The sequence below is a fragment of the Lagenorhynchus albirostris genome, chromosome 17 (assembly GCF_949774975.1).
Source record: "Lagenorhynchus albirostris chromosome 17, mLagAlb1.1, whole genome shotgun sequence".
Taxonomy (NCBI): Eukaryota; Metazoa; Chordata; class Mammalia; order Artiodactyla; family Delphinidae; genus Lagenorhynchus; species Lagenorhynchus albirostris.
Genome location: NC_083111.1, coordinates 24,376,927 through 24,394,245, shown reverse-complemented (window position 1 = coordinate 24,394,245; position 17,319 = coordinate 24,376,927). Strand labels below are relative to the sequence as shown.

At 39.7% G+C, this 17,319-nt stretch overlaps 1 protein-coding gene across 1 annotated transcript; it reads left to right on the top strand.

Annotated features, from left to right (window-relative positions):
* The first annotated feature begins 1,876 nt into the window (after nt 1–1,876).
* Nucleotides 1,877–11,065, top strand: LOC132507942 (inositol monophosphatase 1-like). The gene is made up of 6 exons (XM_060127723.1): nt 1,877–1,942; nt 4,942–5,004; nt 5,384–5,517; nt 7,343–7,447; nt 8,641–8,686; nt 10,940–11,065. Exons 2-6 carry the CDS (start codon nt 4,942–4,944, stop codon nt 11,063–11,065), a joined length of 474 nt encoding a protein of 157 aa, XP_059983706.1. The 5' UTR covers nt 1,877–1,942.
* The last annotated feature ends 6,254 nt before the right edge of the window (nt 11,066–17,319 follow it).

Below are 17,319 nucleotides of genomic sequence, written 5' to 3'. Positions count from 1 at the left end.
AACGAGACTTAAAGAGGACTCAAATGACATTTCTGCAAATGCCTGGAAAATTTTATTTGGTTAAAAACCAACACTTGTCACCACAGAGTTGGCAAGATTTTTATTTTAAGATGATTGACAATGAAGAACCAAAAAACTAATTTCTAAAGTTTTTTGTTAAATTTTTTTTAATCAAGAAGACAAAAGCATCATTTGCTAGACAAATTGAGGTGTTCAAATCAGATACTTAGAAGGAGACAAAGTTCTGGCTTTTTGTGAGGTTTGGTCCCAGACTTCATGTCATTCATTTTTGAGAACTCTCATTTGCAACACATTGGTGACAATATCCTGTCTTTTTTTTTTTTTTTTTTGCGGTACGCGGGCCTCTCACTGTTGCGGCCTCTCCCGTTGCGGAGCACAGGCTTCGGACGCGCAGGCTCAGCGGCCATGGCTCACGGGCCCAGCCGCTCCGCGGCATGTGGGATCTTCCCGGACCGGGGCACGAACCCGCGTCCCCTGCATCGGCAGGCGGACTCTGAACCACTGCGCCACCAGGGAAACCCGAAGCGGAACTCTTTTAAGGACCATAGACTAGTCCTTGTATTTCATGTGATGCAAGCTTATCATACTATGTATTCCCTGAATATGGACTTTGGAGTCAGTGTGTTCTACTCTTTGCTCTTGCTGTGTGACTTGAGGATAAATAACTTCCCCTGAGCCTCAGTTTCCTCGTCCATATGATGAAGCTGATCATATCTTCTCATGGAACTGTTGCAACCTTTAAGTAAAATAATGCATATGGAAACAAAAGTGCCTGAAGCATGGTAAGTCCTCACTACATGGTTACCAAATGAATTATTGAGAATAGGGGCAGTTGGTTCTGGCCAATAAATGTCTGTCTGTCTACCTATCATAGGTTTACTATAGTGTATATTGTTGAGGAGGAAGAAAACTTTCCTCTAGGAAACCTTCTAAGTTCTTCTGGCTGGTCTAAGAATTAAATTGATATGAGACAGATTTAACAGGAGAAAATCAAATTTAATTTTATACATATGAGAATCCTCCACACATAAAGGGGCCAGAGACCCCACGTGCATGAGAGGGTCAGAGGCAGAAAAGTAAAATGAGGACTACATGCCATCCTGAGCTAAGGAAATGAGATGGGGGCCTGGGGCTTCCAAGGACAGGAGGATGATAAGAAAAGCAGATGTTTGGTAATTAGATATTTGCCCTACCATATAGATGGGGCCCTTTAGATAAAGCATATCTCCAGTAATAACTCTTTTCTGAGAAAAATTTCCAGTTTAAATTCTTCTAGGTAGTTAAGGGAGGGAGAGTATTTTCTCTTTCACTCACCAGGTCTCAGTTGCCTTTAGCTCAAAATAATCCTCATGCAAAAATGGAACATTTTGGGGACGCTCCCTTATGAACCCCTACAATATGTATATAGTGTAGGTTTACCCAGCACAGTTTTAACAAATAAAAGTTGCAAAGCTAGACTCGTATCTCCAGTTTGTGTTTTGCCAAAAGGGTAGTATGGAATAAAAGACTGGGACAAAGAAAGGGAAACAGGAAAATTGGAAGGAATGGAAGACATAAGGGATGGGCAAAATAGAGGAAAGGAATTTTTTTTAAATTACAGAAGAATGTACAGGCAGGAGAAAGAAAGAAGAACCACAGACGAAAAAGAAGAGGTCAGACTTGGAAGGACCAGGCGGAGGGGGACGGGTCAGGAAGCGATCACCAGCGCAGCTTGGGTCTGGGGGTGGGGCAGGGAGTTGGGGGTTGGAGGGCTATGCTCCGTTGTGGGGCGGGGCCAGAAGAAGCCGAACCCCGTGGGCGGGGCTGCAGGGGCGGGACTTCCTGTCGGAGGCGTTACCAGCCTGACCCTCCTCTCTCTCCGGAAGAGGCCAGCGTTGGATGCGGCTGGTATCTTAGCGAGCCTCAAGCCCTTCACCCAGAGGTGAGACCTTCCTTCCTGCGATCCCGCACCAGCCCTTGGGCGGGGTCGTCGGGCGCTGCGGACGCGGGCGGCTGGAGTGGGTGGGCTCGGTCAGCGGTGCGGGGTGGCGCCCAGCGACAGAGGCCGCAGTTGGGGCGCCTTCACCCCTGATGTTTTGTCTTGAGCCACGGCTGAGTGACACCAGGAACGGTCCCTGCGTGTGTAGCGGTTTCGCCCCCGGGATCTCGCTGAACCTTTGCGGCAGCTTGTGTAGAATAATTCCCTCTTTTTCACTTTACCGATTCCAAAGAAGCTCAGAGAGACCTGGCATACGTCCAGGGGCGTGTAGTCCCGGTGTAAGCCCCTGATCCCGTGCTGTCCGCAGTCCCGCTGCTGGGGACAGGTGGCAGGAAGGTGGCATGGCTCCCACCGCAGGGAAGGTGGGAACCAGGACAGAAAAAGTTGAAAATGTTTCATGTGTTTGTCTTTGAGAAAGTGAAGGTGAACAAAATGTGTTCCTTTTTGAGATATACTCAAAACTGGTTGGAAAGATAAGGCATGCACGCAAATGACCGAAATGTAAGGAAACATTCCTGAGTGCCCTAAGAGTGATGTACAAAGTTTTATGGGGTCTTCCAGGCTTGGGTGTCCTCTGAGCTTCTCATAGCATGTTCCCTCCTAAGGAATGTCATTCAGACTCAGGACTCAGTTGTTGCCTACTCAGGTGACTTGCATATTTAAATCTGCAGGCCATACCTCTCCTCTGAGGTCAGGATGCATACAGTCCGCTGCCTAATTGACATCTTCTTTTGGTTTCACAAAGGTTCCTCATTCTCTACTCATTAAACTTTTGTTCTCCCGACCTCCTACCCAGATCCCAAATTTGACTCTTCTATTGCTCCGTGTTTCAGTAAATGTCACCATTATCCATTCAGTTGCCAAAGTGAGATATCTGGGCATCATTAAACTCTTCCTCTCCCTCATACTCCATATCCAATCTATTGCTAAGTGCCCTCAGCTTTACCTCCCAAAGCAAATATCCCCACTGTCTACTCTTCCCTCCACCCTCTAATCCATTCTGTTCCACATTGTAGTGATTCCTCATGGCTCTCAAATCAAAATCTTACCTCTAAGGCCTCGCTAGGGATGAGCCCTACTATACCCCGGCCTCACCCCTCCCCCATTTCTCTTGATCTGTGAGCTGTCACACTTAGGCCTTTCAGTTGCTCTTCACATACCAGGAGTCCTGCAGTTGAGTTAGTTAATACCTATTCTCTTGTCCGTCAAATCTTGGTTGAACCATGTTCTTAGGGAAACCGTATCTGGTACCTAAGACCAGGTCAGAGTTCCCCTGTTACATGCTTCTCATTGCACTTCTGCGTAGCGTTTATTGCATTTGTGATGTTGCATGTGGTCTGTGATTTTTTTTTTTTGATTAATACCTGACTACCCACTAGAGAGTAAGTGTGAACTCTGCCTGTTTTTCCTCACTGTGATGCATTGCACAGCATATAATAGATATTCAGCACATAGCTCTTGAATGGTTAAACAGATTATGACTTCTGGGTGGAGAATCCCTAGAAGAAAGGGTAGCTTTTGAAGTGAGCCTGGAAAAATTGGTAGGAGATATCAGTGCTGTTAGTACAGGGAGATATGAATGGCTTAAGCAAAGTTTCTGGCTAGAAAGCAGATTCATAGTGAGAACATCTAGTTCTGTTTAAGCCTAGAAGAAAGAAATGGGAGTAAGTAAGAATGAAAAAATAAAGTTTGGAAACAATTCTTGAAGTGCTCTAAGCAGTTACTCCTATAACTCAAAAAGTGGCTTCCTTTTAAAATTATTTAAACGCTCATATCAAGAAGAAGCAGCAACTAGCAGAAACAGCTCAAAGTATCTGTCCTTTGTCCTCCCTTCCCTTCCCCTCCCTCTCTTCCCCTCCCCATTCCTATACTGTGAGCACCATGATTGGGATTTCCGACCAGTCTTCAAGGTGAAACTCTGTGTAAGTTATTCTCAAATATAAAGATGACAAAATTAGGGTTGTTTTATAAATGATCCACATTTTTCTGAGTCTGACAGCTTGAAAAGCTTCACTGTCCTGGGTGCAGGTTTGAGAGTGTGGTCAAGCCAGTGGTGAGTTAGTTTAGTCTTCTCTTCAGAAGTAAGTGGAAAGCTGGACAGTTCAGAAGACAAAAATGTGTTGTTTTTTTTCCTCTCTGAAACTTGGGGAAATTCCTTTTTTACTTTATTGTTATTTTTTTAGTCCTGGAATTTTCTTTCCTCAGAATGTTATGATAGAAAGAGCAGTGGACTTTAAATTCAGAATTGAGTTCGAATTCTGACTGGGTCATCTGTCTAATAAAGCAAGTTATTTATAATCACTGAGCTTTAAGTTTTCATCTTTACAACCTCATTAAAAATAAATTTGCATGTATAAAGTACTGAACTACCTGACATTCAATTAGTACATGTGCCTTCTACCCCTTCCCTTCAGAGCTTCTTTAATTTCTATCTGTGGCTAGTGGAATGCACGGATGCCAAAACTGCAGATACTGAAAACTATCTGTGTTCCCTGTGTTCTTTCTCTAATTTTCACTTTATTCTTAACCCAAACATGCACCTGTCTTTTAAGATATTTCTTGTGTCCTTTCTTCTCCATTCCCTAGACCAATGCTGTTTTTTAAAATGTTGTATGGTATGGGCACTTTGGGAGACACTTTTATAGAATAAAATTTTATAGAATAAAATAATTTTATAGAATAAAATAAAATTTTATAGAATAAAATTTTTGTTATGAAAATGTTTCTACAATAGAAGTGAAGTAATTTAGATAAAAAGTGTTTCTTAATGGACCTGTGAGTGAATACTGAAAAAAACTGAACTCTAGAATCAGGTAGAGGGTGAATCCTGAATAAAAGTATGTTGCAAATTGAGCTGTTTTTGTGACCTAACTATTCTATGATTAAGATTTTTAGAGATTTGTAACTGCTGTATCTTTGTACGTGTTAAATCTGTTCCGAAGATGGCTGATCCTTGGCAGGAATGCATGGATTATGCAGTAACCCTAGCCAGACAAGCTGGAGAGGTATGAACTGAAATCTTTTCAGCCATGATGTGTTGGATGTGGACAGCGTGTGGTTGCCTTGTTAAACAAAACATATACTTTGATTAATCTGTATCTGTTTTCATTTTATTGAACTTTAGTGGAGTGATAGTTTAATTTTGTGTCATTAAACTTTTTGTGATGACAGTTGTGAATCTAAAATAGGATGTAAGATTCTGTGATTTTATACCTAGAAGGTCATAACCCCTAAGGATTTATTTTATTTACACTGTGGTAAGAAATATTTAAGAATATCATTTAAGACAGATTGAATGTTTCAAACCATTTCTGTATTTCATCTTTTAGTTTGATTTAAAATGACTTATGCTTTTCCTATTTGCTTACCAAAAAATCTTTTTAGATGGCTCGTGAAGCCCTAAAAAACGAAATGAATATTATGATCAAAAGTTCTCCAGTTGATTTGGTAACTGCTACTGACCAAAAAGTTGAAAAAATGCTTATCTCTTCCATAAAGGAAAAGTATCCATCTCACAGGTATTTCTTATTTCAATTTCTTGTGATAAAAATGAAATCTAGGTTGGAGTCAATAGTACTAGACAGAAATTTTGATTTTAGACTCAGTAATTGACTATACTTAATTTAAGCTGAACGGGAATTTATTTGGAGGGTGTTGGGCAGCTCAGGAGCCCTGAGAGCAGGGCTCAGGTGGGAACCAGGGAGGAAGGCAGAGCTGGTTAGGATTGGGTTAGGGTTAGGGTTAGGGTTAGGGTTAGGGTTAGGAGCCATTGCCTCAGATGCTGCTGGTAGCCTCACTCCTGACCCTGCTCACTTTGGATATCTTTACCCCATTAGCTCAAGATTACAAATCCTGGGCAAGAACATCTGCTAGCTGAACTGAGATTGTTTGCCTAAGCTCACACTTCCAGGGAGCAGTGAACAGGGGCTATTTGGATTCCTTTATAGTAAGAGGAGTGTTTGGATGCTGACGTGTTTGGAAGTTGACGTGACAAGTGGCTGGCATAGACAAGATTTAAAAGTTCAGTTTTATTCTCTATATTGCAAACTTTTTTAGGTGCTAAAGTCATGGTAGCTTTAAGGAGTTTGAGAGAAAATACTAAAATCAGGGCTTTCTTTATAGGCACAGAAATATAACCAAAATATTGTCATCATTTTAAGGGTTTAACATTGTCATTCTCTACTTCTTCGTGATCATGCCATTGGCCATTCCTGGTATTTTAGTCACTGAGGAGAAAAAAAATGTTTAAAGCTAAATATATGTCTTCTCAATGAAAAGGTTTATAGCCAAGAGAAAAAGAGATACAAGAAAATTATGATAATGATTATTAGGACTGTTCAGTATTGAATAAAGGACATAAATAAAAAAGAAAGTAGCAACGGAAAGAAGAAGTCCAGTGAACTCAGACACCATTTACAGAATTCACCTGAGATTTACTGTGTAGCGTGTTTTAGGAAAGCATGTAGACACAGTAATTTTGGTGGGTGATTTGCTTTCTCATTGACTTATTTAATGTTCTGTATATTATCTATTGCTGTATAGCAAGTTACCCTAAAAACTTAGCAGCTCTAGACATCAAACATTTATTATCTTAGAGTTTTCTAGGGTCAGGAATGTGGTAGTAGCTGGGCTGTGTTGTTCTTGCCAGGGTCGCGTAACGTTATAGTCAAACTGTGGGTCACCTCAGGCTCAACTGGGGCTGAAGGGGCCATTCACTTATGTGATTGTTGGTGACTTCAGTTCCTCATGGGTTGTCTGCGGCAGCTCCGCTCAGTTCCTTACCATCTGGGCCTCTCCACAGAGCAGCTGATAACATGGTGGCCGGCTTCCCCCAGAGCAACAGAGGGAAGGGGAGGGAGGAAGAAATAGAGTGAATAAGATGGAAACCTCAGTGCCATTTTGTGAATGAGTCTTCCAAGTTGCACGTTGTCACTTCCACTTTGTTCTATTGGTTAGAAACGAGTCACTAAGTCCAAATTCACACTCAAGGCAAAGGGTGTTAGGCTCTACCTCTTGAAGAGAGGAGTATGAGAGAATCTGTGGACTTATTTTTAAAACCTCCACATTTCCTTAGTAAGTTCTCAGCAACAAATTCCCTTTTCAGCATGTGTGCCTTCACTTATCCTGGCATTACATTTGAGAATTTCAGATTCTGTTATTTTTCACATGACTTTGTTCTGGGGGAAGTAAAACTTTCTCACTTTCATCAGTCTGCAGGAAAAACAATAGAAAAGTGTAGTGTACGGACTTTTGTTATGTTTTATAGTAGACCCTGGGTAGCTTAAGGTTTGAAAATTGTTGAAAGCAATGTAAAGATTCAGAGTTTGTCATTTTTGTTTTTAGTTTCATTGGTGAGGAATCTGTGGCAGCTGGGGAAAAAAGTATTTTAACTGACAGCCCTACGTGGATCATTGACCCTATTGATGGAACAACTAACTTTGTACATGGGTATGTTTTAAAAATTTTAATATTGTAATTACTGTTACTGTATTAACTGAATGGACTGTTGGATATTTTGTTCACAAACATATATACTTTAGAGAATTATGTAAATTGTAGAGTAGTTTGTAAGTGTATTATGCATAATTTTCATCAGCTATGGAAGAGGTGTTGAAGTATTAATGTTGTAGACTTGTCTTGTGCAGGGAAGTGCCCTGTTTACCATTCTTTTTCTCACTGTTGAAACCACATAAAAATGTATGCAAGCAACATTGCTCCTTTGAGATCAATTAAGGAAATAACTAACTCAATACTGGAGTGTTGTCTATATAGAATGGGTTCAATCCAGGAGAAAAAAACTGTTAAAAAGAGCATGGGTTTTAGGATGTGTGAATTGTGACCTTGAGCAAGTTGCTTAATCTTTCTAGGCCTCAGTTTTTTTTTTTCATTCTATAAAATGGGCACATTAATGGTACCTGCCTCATAGAATTGCTTGTTGATGGGACTCAATGAGTTGTACATTTATATAAGAACTTACTCTAGTGCCTGGCACAAAGTAAGTATATAACTCAGGATATTTAGAAGAAAGCCTGATAGAATTGCCAGTGAGAGTTCAAGTGAGTAGCCTAGTTTGGTGGGATGACACATAGTTGTTATATTTGAAGCTACCATGTAGCTAGCTGTATGTATCTTTACTAATAGAATTGTTAAAGCCATAAAGCTAAGATGTAGAATCGTTTTGTGATGGAATGTTAATGTGGAAAGATGCTCATAATATTATATAACATAGAGAAGATTATAATATATAGTATGATCCCATTTTTGTTAAAATTAAAACTATATTAATGGAATTCTACATTTAAATTGTATGAAATGGCATACAGTGCCAAGTGGCCTTCCCACTTCTGACCCCAGCTTCTCAGGACCCATCTCTGGGGGTGACCATTGTTATCAGCTTCTTGTGAATCCTTTCAGAGATGTCTCATGCCTGTAGAAGCATCCTGTATGTATGCACCTGTATATTCTACCCTCCCCATCCCCTACGATTTACACAAAGGGTTGCATACTGTATACACAGTTCTGGGGGAGGAGGGATAAGACTGTTCATATGAAAAAAATTGTAAGCAGTTTTATTATGAAAACACATGTTTGTTGAAAATAAGTTCTATTTTGATAAATTTATGTGTGTTTTTTTTTTAAAGATTTCCTTTTGTAGCTGTTTCAATTGGCTTTGTTGTTAATAAAAAGGTATGTTGTTTAAATTTATGGTTGGTAAAATGCCTTGCTCTCATTTTCTGAGAAAAGAGTAAATGTGTCTCCATAATAAATTTAGGTTTGTCTCTATTCAATTTATGTAGCTGCATTATTTTGAAATAAACTCCAGAACTGTTAAACTTGTCATGATACTTTTTCCAGTGAAGAAAATGTAATGTTTTCTGAGAAGATTTTATAAGGAAAAAATACACACAAATAACTGAAATATGATTCAGTATTTAATCACCATTATATATATGATAGAGTCAGATAAGATAGGCGTTGATGTAGGGTCTGAAATGCTTAATGGAAGAGGTGTGCTTTGAGCTAGGAATGCTTTAGTAGGCATTGTGAAGGGAAACATCAGGAAGTGGAAGGGGCCAAGCATGGTTAGAAAATGCAGACTATGTTCAGGAACCTGAACACTTGCTGTATCTAAAGCCCAGTAGAGTACAATCTCTACCTGTTGCATTTCCGTGCTGTTTGGGTATTTGATTGATCAAAACACGAATGATGTTTACTAACATCTTACATAACTGTCTTCAAGGGGCTTGCGATATATTTGATCAGCATGTATACAAGAGAGTTAAGAAATCTCTGAAAATAAAAACACAGATTAGTGCAAATGAAATCTTAGGCACAGGATTGTGTTAATCACTGAGAACATTCAAAGGGAGATAGGTGAGCATTTCTCATTTAATCAGCCCTGGGCTGTTGAACTCCCAGTTCAGTGCAAAAGTTACACGTGTGAACAGATAAAGGTAATATGTGGTGGAACTGTGAAAAAAAAAAAATACTATGAGAACATGAAGAGGGTGTAACCAATTCTGCCAGGAGTTGTTTGGGGAAATCTTCATACTAAATGTAATGGGTCTTAGAATTTGGTCATGTGAGTTGGGTCATAGCAAATTAGGGGTTTGCCAGATAAAGAAGAAAAGGAAAGCATTTTAATCAGAAAGAACAGTTTGGAGAAGAGCATGATGTGTGTGGGGAATGGTGAGATGTTCATTGTGGGCAAACCTCTGGAAATGGCAGGAGCAGAACCAATGAGGTGAGTTAGTTGTGGTCTTGCCATGAGGCACCGTGGCCTGTCCATGTCAGAACATTTAGATTTTGTTTTTAGGTGGTAGGAAACCAGTAGAGGTTTTTAAGTGCAGAGTGACAGATAATTCCAGCAATGTAGAGGTCACACCAGAGGGGCAGGTGATTCTGAACTCAGATGGAGGTGGGGAGAATGGCTCAGGAAATGCCAAAAATCAGGAAGTGTTTTCAAGATAAAATTGGAAGGAAGTGACTAATGGGGAAGGAATGAGGCGTGAGTGATCAGGTAGTGAGTGAGTTTGACCTCCTCAATTGAGGTTTCTGCAAGCCTAGGTTCTGAAGCACAGCTACTGACCTGTTAAGATGGGGTTGGTGGGAGCCACAGTTAGAGAGGTAGTTGAATTTGTGGACTGGAAAGAACAAACCTGTAAGAATCGAGAGAGCTAAAAGGGAAATGGAAGAAGAGGAAGAATGAAAAACTCTGGGGAACACAACTTTTAGGGGTTAGGCAGAGAAGAAGGTCATAAGAAACTGTGACACCAAGACAGATCAGTGAGTATAGTAGGAGGTCTAGGAGAATACTGCCAGGAACACGGAGTATGAGACTAACTGGTGATGGTCAGCAGTCTCCAAATCTTCAGAAGACGCATTTGGTCAGCAAGAGTGCATTGATGATCTCTTTGCAAGGAGTTTCAGGAGGTGCGTGATCAGGGAAGAAGCCAAATTGTAGTGTAGTAAGAGAATGGGAGATGCAAAGTCTAGACCACTCTTTGGCAGTGAAGAGAAAAGGAGAAGGTAATGTTTTGAAGGTTTTGTGAGGGAGGAAGAAATTTGGCGAGAAGTCCCGGAATGAAAGTCCAAGAGAGGAGGGATTGGTTGATGGAGCAGTTTTTCAGAGAAGTTTAACAGGAAGAAGGATTCACCCTAGAAAACAGGAGCAACCTGTCTTCATCTGAGGCAGGAAGGAGAGAGGTCAAGGTGGGTGCCCTTAAATTTAGAAATGGATGAGACAGGAGTCAAGTGTTTAGGTCTGATGACTTCTTTCCTCTGACTAAGCTGGGAATTAGCATTTTAAATACCCATGGTTTAGCCATTTGAAAACATTATTAGTATACCAGATTTTCTTGTTACTTTCTTAGAAAAAGTATGGATGACATGAGAAAGAATACTCAGGTTTGGTAAAGGAAACTTGTTTTCCTTCTGCAGATGGAATTTGGAATTGTATACAGTTGCATGGAGGATAAGATGTATACTGGCCGGAAAGGAAAAGGTGCCTTTTGTAATGGTCAAAAACTACAGGTTTCACGCCAAGAAGGTTGGTTTATCCTCTAATTTTTGGTGTGATTGATATTATGTATTCGTATGCTACTGTTTTTGAATGTTAACCTGTAGAGCTCTCCAAGTGTTAACTGATTGATAAATTGTGTCTGTTTTCTCTGTACTTTTTAATTGTGACCACAATTCTGGATGTAGTAGTGGAAGCAGGGGAAGCAAGTGCGATGGAGCAGAAGACACTTGAGGCTTGCGTTTTGTCAGGGGCTGGGGAGGAAGATGAGTAAGAATGACTCTGCCCTCATGGCCTTCATGTTTTATTGCTTCAGCCACTGCATCTCAAATTCTTTGTAGAATTCCTTTGTTCTGATGCTATTGGGCCCAGTTATTAGTAAATTGAGGGGGAAAAGGCACTTCAAGTTGGGAATCATTAAAAATGAGGCATAAAACTATTATATATAGGATGCATAAACAACAAAGTTCTACTGTATAGCACAGGGAACTATATTCAGTATCCTGTGATAAGCCATAATGGAAAAAAATATGAAAAAGAATACATATATATGTATAACTGAATCACTTTGCTGTATAGCAGAAACTAACCCAACATTCAGTTATACATATATATATTCTTTTTCGTATTCTTTTCCATTATGCTTTATCACAAGATATTGAATATAGTTCCCTGTGCTGTACAGTAAGCCTTGTTGTTTATGCATTCTGTGTATAATAGTTTGCATCTGCTAGTCCCAAACTCCCAATCCTTCCATCCCCCTTGGCAACCACAAGTCTGTTCTCTATATCTGAGTCTGTTTCTGTTTTGTAGATATGTTCATTTGTGTGATATTTTAGATTCCACATATAAGTGATATCATGTGGTATCTTTCTCTTTCTGATTTACTTCGTTTAGTATCATAATCTCTAGGTCCATCCATGTAGCTGCAAATGGCATTATTTCATTCTTTTTTATGGCTGAGTAATATTCCATTGTATGTATATACCACATCTTCTTTATCCATTAATCTGTTGATGGACATTTAGGTTGTTTCTGCATCTTGGCTATTGTAAATAGTGCTGCCATGAACATAGGGATGCATGTATCTTTTCAAATTATAGTTTTATCTGGATATATGCCCAGGAGTGGGATTGCTGGATCATACAGCAACTCCATTTTTAGTTTTTTGAGGAACCTCCATACTGTTTTCCATAATGGCTGCACCACTTTACATTCCTGCCAACAGTGCTACCATTTAATTTTAATTTTTGTCTTTTTCAAATCTATATATAAATTATTTAATTTCTAGATTCCACTTTTTTTTTTTTTTTTTGCGGTACACAGGTCTCTCACTGTTGTGGCCTCTCCCGTTGCGGAGCACAGGCTCCAGACGCGCAGGCTCAAGAAAGAGAAATATCACTCTAAATAATTCTGCTTCCCACATTTCCCAGGCCTTTAGTTATAGGCAAATTACTTAGCCATCCTGTAGTACCATTTCCTTACATAAGAAATGGAGATAATAGTGTAACTCCATCAAATTGTCATAGGAATTAAATGAGATCATATTGACAATGTACTTAGAACAGAGTACATGCTCAGCAAGTGTTAGCTGCTATAATTATTTTACCAGACTTTAAACTTTTGACAGTGATATATCTACTGTTGGTTTGAAATACTAATCTGATAACTCTGCATAAAGCCTAAAACTTCGAGCATTTTCCTATTAGTGTTATTCACCATCTTACTCATAGTATTAGGGAATTTTTGTTCAGTTTGCCAGCTGATAAGACAACCAAAGTTCTTTTTTTCTTATTTCACCAAATCCAGTATGTTAATACCAAGATTCATCAAAGCGCTGGTTTGGCATGGTGATGGATGGTTATTATTCATTTTATAAAATGTTAATTGCCTACATGAAATACTTTACTACTGCCTCCTTTAAATGGAAATCTCCACTTAGGGGCTTAAAATATAATTAAGCTTGCATAAATTTGATTTATGTACATTTTCATGAACATATTTTACTGATTGGGAGACCAGAAACTGCCTTTCTAGTTGCTCTTTATCCTTAACTTTGTGGTCTCGAACAAGACACTTCTCTGCAGTTCAGTTTTCAAATCTGTAAAATGAAGAGATTCAACTGAGGTTTAAGATCTTGCTTAACTCCTAAGCCTGTAATTCTGGCATAAAACTCTGGGACATTAACACCACAGGCAGGGCAATGGGTTCAGGTTGACAAGAATAACCACTCACAGTTGCTGTTTTCTACTTAAAGCAACAACCAAAATATAAGTTTCTTGAGGGCAGGGACCACATATTATTCTTGGAATTCCCTACAGTTTTTAACCAATACTTTTAATTGAGTTGGTGCTCATAAAACATTAAATTAATTAATCATTAATATCTATAGAAGTCAATATCATATACTCTAGGGCCAGATTATGCTGGGGTCTGCAATTTCAGCTCTGTCACCAACTGGGTGACATTGGTCAAGTTACTTAATCTCTCTATGCCTAAATTCATGTGGAAAGTGGGGATAACGATAGTACCTACCTCATGATATTGTTGTGAAGATTAAATGAGTTAGTATTAATAAGGTCCTCAGAATAATGCCTAACACATAGTAAACTCTATAATTATTATGGTTACTCTCTGTATGTTTGATCTTGCACCTTAAAAGCAGATGAATGTGTACAAATGGAATGTATTTTATTTATCTTATAGATGTATCATGGAAGATTGAGATTTTTATGTAGGAAAATTTGTCTAATTTGGTTGGGGATGAAGTTATTCAAGCTATTTATTTATTGTTTAAGAATGAGAGGCATAAAGCAGGCTAACTAATTGCTTGAGTTCATACCAACCATTTGTCCAACAATAATCAGTATCAAGGCTGCAAAGAACAAAAGGCTTTATCTGAAGTCTTAAGAATTGCAATTCAGGAGACACAGATTTGGGACTTCCCTTGTAGTCCAGTGGTTAAGACTCCACACTGAAGGGGGCCTGGGTTCAATCCCTGGTCAGGAAATAAGATCCCACATGCCGTGCAACATGGCCCCCCCCAAAAAAAAAATTTATTTTAAAATTAAAAAAAAAAGAGAGAGAGAGACAGGAGACACAGATTCGGGTAAAACTGAAAGAGTATTGCAGGGGGGAGAAAGGAGCTTATGCAGGCAAAAGCCACAAGATTGTTCAAGAATTATGACTGACCCTGATTCAAGAAAGGAAATATTTGTCCTGAAGGCTCTCATGAGTTATTTTAGGGTAAGGGTCCAAAAAATATCTTGAGTTTCTGGAACATTGGGTAGATGTTCTGGATGCATGTGTTAAGGTAATAAGTGGTCAAAAGTTTCATTTTGTCTGAGACATGCATAAGTCACACTTCCTTGATGGCCTCCTGGCTGGCTCCATTTTAGAGAGCTCTCTTAGCAATACCAACTCCATTTTGATTTTCCTTTCACACGTTTTACACAGCCATGATTGGTTAGACAAAAGATCCAGAGGTAGAGGGATAAGCCATTTTTTAAAAAATAAACTTTCATTCCAACCTTTAATAGAGATGATTCTATGATACATTTTTTTCCAGAACTAAAAACTCTGTCTGTAATTCCAACCTATGTTATGTCAAAACGTGAAATCTTGTTAGGTATCCTGAAGATTCCACCCATAAGGAACCTGCATTTTGTGTTTATAAATTTTTGTCATTTTTAATCAAAGTCCACTGAATAATTAACTATTAATTAAGAAGGTCTTGGTAGGTGGAATCTGTATGTGTTTTTTTTGTTTTTAGTGAAAGGAGTTGCCATTTAAAAGAAGTCAGCTCCAGGGACTAAATAAAGTTAGCAAGATACCCAAGATTGCAGGGGAAGAAATCAGCATGAAGGGTGCTCTTTATTATGCAAATACAAGGCACCTATCACTCATGTAGGTGATGACCAGAGCACTCTGTGGCTTGACAAAGGCCATCCTTCCCAGAACCCCTCCACGAATAGTCAGGTGTCTGGGGAGGTGTCAGGGGCATTGGATCTGGCCTGTCTTCCATTTTGAGGTTTAGCATAATTGGAACCTCTGTCATGGATGTAAGTCCGTTGGTAGGAAAGGATATCAAAGGCCCCCAAGAGGGAACTCCCCATTAGGGAAGTCTGGAACAGTGATCTGATCACCACGCCGGGGAGCAGATTTTGTCCTGGTATAGTGTGTGGCTAAGGCTGGAACCTGACCCCTCTGTAACCCCAAACCACCTTGGCACAGCAGACAGTCTTTGGGGTTGGGAACACCAGCTGCAGATGTGACTATAGCTTTAACAATTGCCCTTTTGGGAAGCCAAGATCAATGCACTAGGTACCAAGGTCTCTGCAGCCATCTGAATCACTCGCAGCACTGGACAAAAATCTTTTGGATTGTGTGGGACCAGTTTGCAACACTGCCAAAACCAGATCGGAGCACTAGACCTCCCTGTGTACTAGAGGATTCTTCATTTTACTTTCAGTCAGGCATTTGAAAGCAGAACAACCTCCTTGGACTGAAAAATCCCTGAGTTACTTGAGGACAATTGTAAAGTAGCAGCTGAGGCTCCTAGAAAAAGATTGTACTTCTTGCTCACTAGAGGTAGGAAGCTTGAAATGGTTTTAATTTGAAGGAATGAGATATTCTATCTACTCTTCGATTACACCGATTTTAGCAGCTTTGTTTATTTAAACGAGACTTAAAGAGGACTCAAATGACATTTCTGCAAATGCCTGGAAAATTTTATTTGGTTAAAAACCAACACTTGTCACCACAGAGTTGGCAAGATTTTTATTTTAAGATGATTGACAATGAAGAACCAAAAAACTAATTTCTAAAGTTTTTTGTTAAATTTTTTTTAATCAAGAAGACAAAAGCATCATTTGCTAGACAAATTGAGGTGTTCAAATCAGATACTTAGAAGGAGACAAAGTTCTGGCTTTTTGTGAGGTTTGGTCCCAGACTTCATGTCATTCATTTTTGAGAACTCTCATTTGCAACACATTGGTGACAATATCCTGTCTTTTTTTTTTTTTTTTTTGCGGTACGCGGGCCTCTCACTGTTGCGGCCTCTCCCGTTGCGGAGCACAGGCTTCGGACGCGCAGGCTCAGCGGCCATGGCTCACGGGCCCAGCCGCTCCGCGGCATGTGGGATCTTCCCGGACCGGGGCACGAACCCGCGTCCCCTGCATCGGCAGGCGGACTCTGAACCACTGCGCCACCAGGGAAACCCGAAGCGGAACTCTTTTAAGGACCATAGACTAGTCCTTGTATTTCATGTGATGCAAGCTTATCATACTATGTATTCCCTGAATATGGACTTTGGAGTCAGTGTGTTCTACTCTTTGCTCTTGCTGTGTGACTTGAGGATAAATAACTTCCCCTGAGCCTCAGTTTCCTCGTCCATATGATGAAGCTGATCATATCTTCTCATGGAACTGTTGCAACCTTTAAGTAAAATAATGCATATGGAAACAAAAGTGCCTGAAGCATGGTAAGTCCTCACTACATGGTTACCAAATGAATTATTGAGAATAGGGGCAGTTGGTTCTGGCCAATAAATGTCTGTCTGTCTACCTATCATAGGTTTACTATAGTGTATATTGTTGAGGAGGAAGAAAACTTTCCTCTAGGAAACCTTCTAAGTTCTTCTGGCTGGTCTAAGAATTAAATTGATATGAGACAGATTTAACAGGAGAAAATCAAATTTAATTTTATACATATGAGAATCCTCCACACATAAAGGGGCCAGAGACCCCACGTGCATGAGAGGGTCAGAGGCAGAAAAGTAAAATGAGGACTACATGCCATCCTGAGCTAAGGAAATGAGATGGGGGCCTGGGGCTTCCAAGGACAGGAGGATGATAAGAAAAGCAGATGTTTGGTAATTAGATATTTGCCCTACCATATAGATGGGGCCCTTTAGATAAAGCATATCTCCAGTAATAACTCTTTTCTGAGAAAAATTTCCAGTTTAAATTCTTCTAGGTAGTTAAGGGAGGGAGAGTATTTTCTCTTTCACTCACCAGGTCTCAGTTGCCTTTAGCTCAAAATAATCCTCATGCAAAAATGGAACATTTTGGGGACGCTCCCTTATGAACCCCTACAATATGTATATAGTGTAGGTTTACCCAGCACAGTTTTAACAAATAAAAGTTGCAAAGCTAGACTCGTATCTCCAGTTTGTGTTTTGCCAAAAGGGTAGTATGGAATAAAAGACTGGGACAAAGAAAGGGAAACAGGAAAATTGGAAGGAATGGAAGACATAAGGGATGGGCAAAATAGAGGAAAGGAATTTTTTTTAAATTACAGA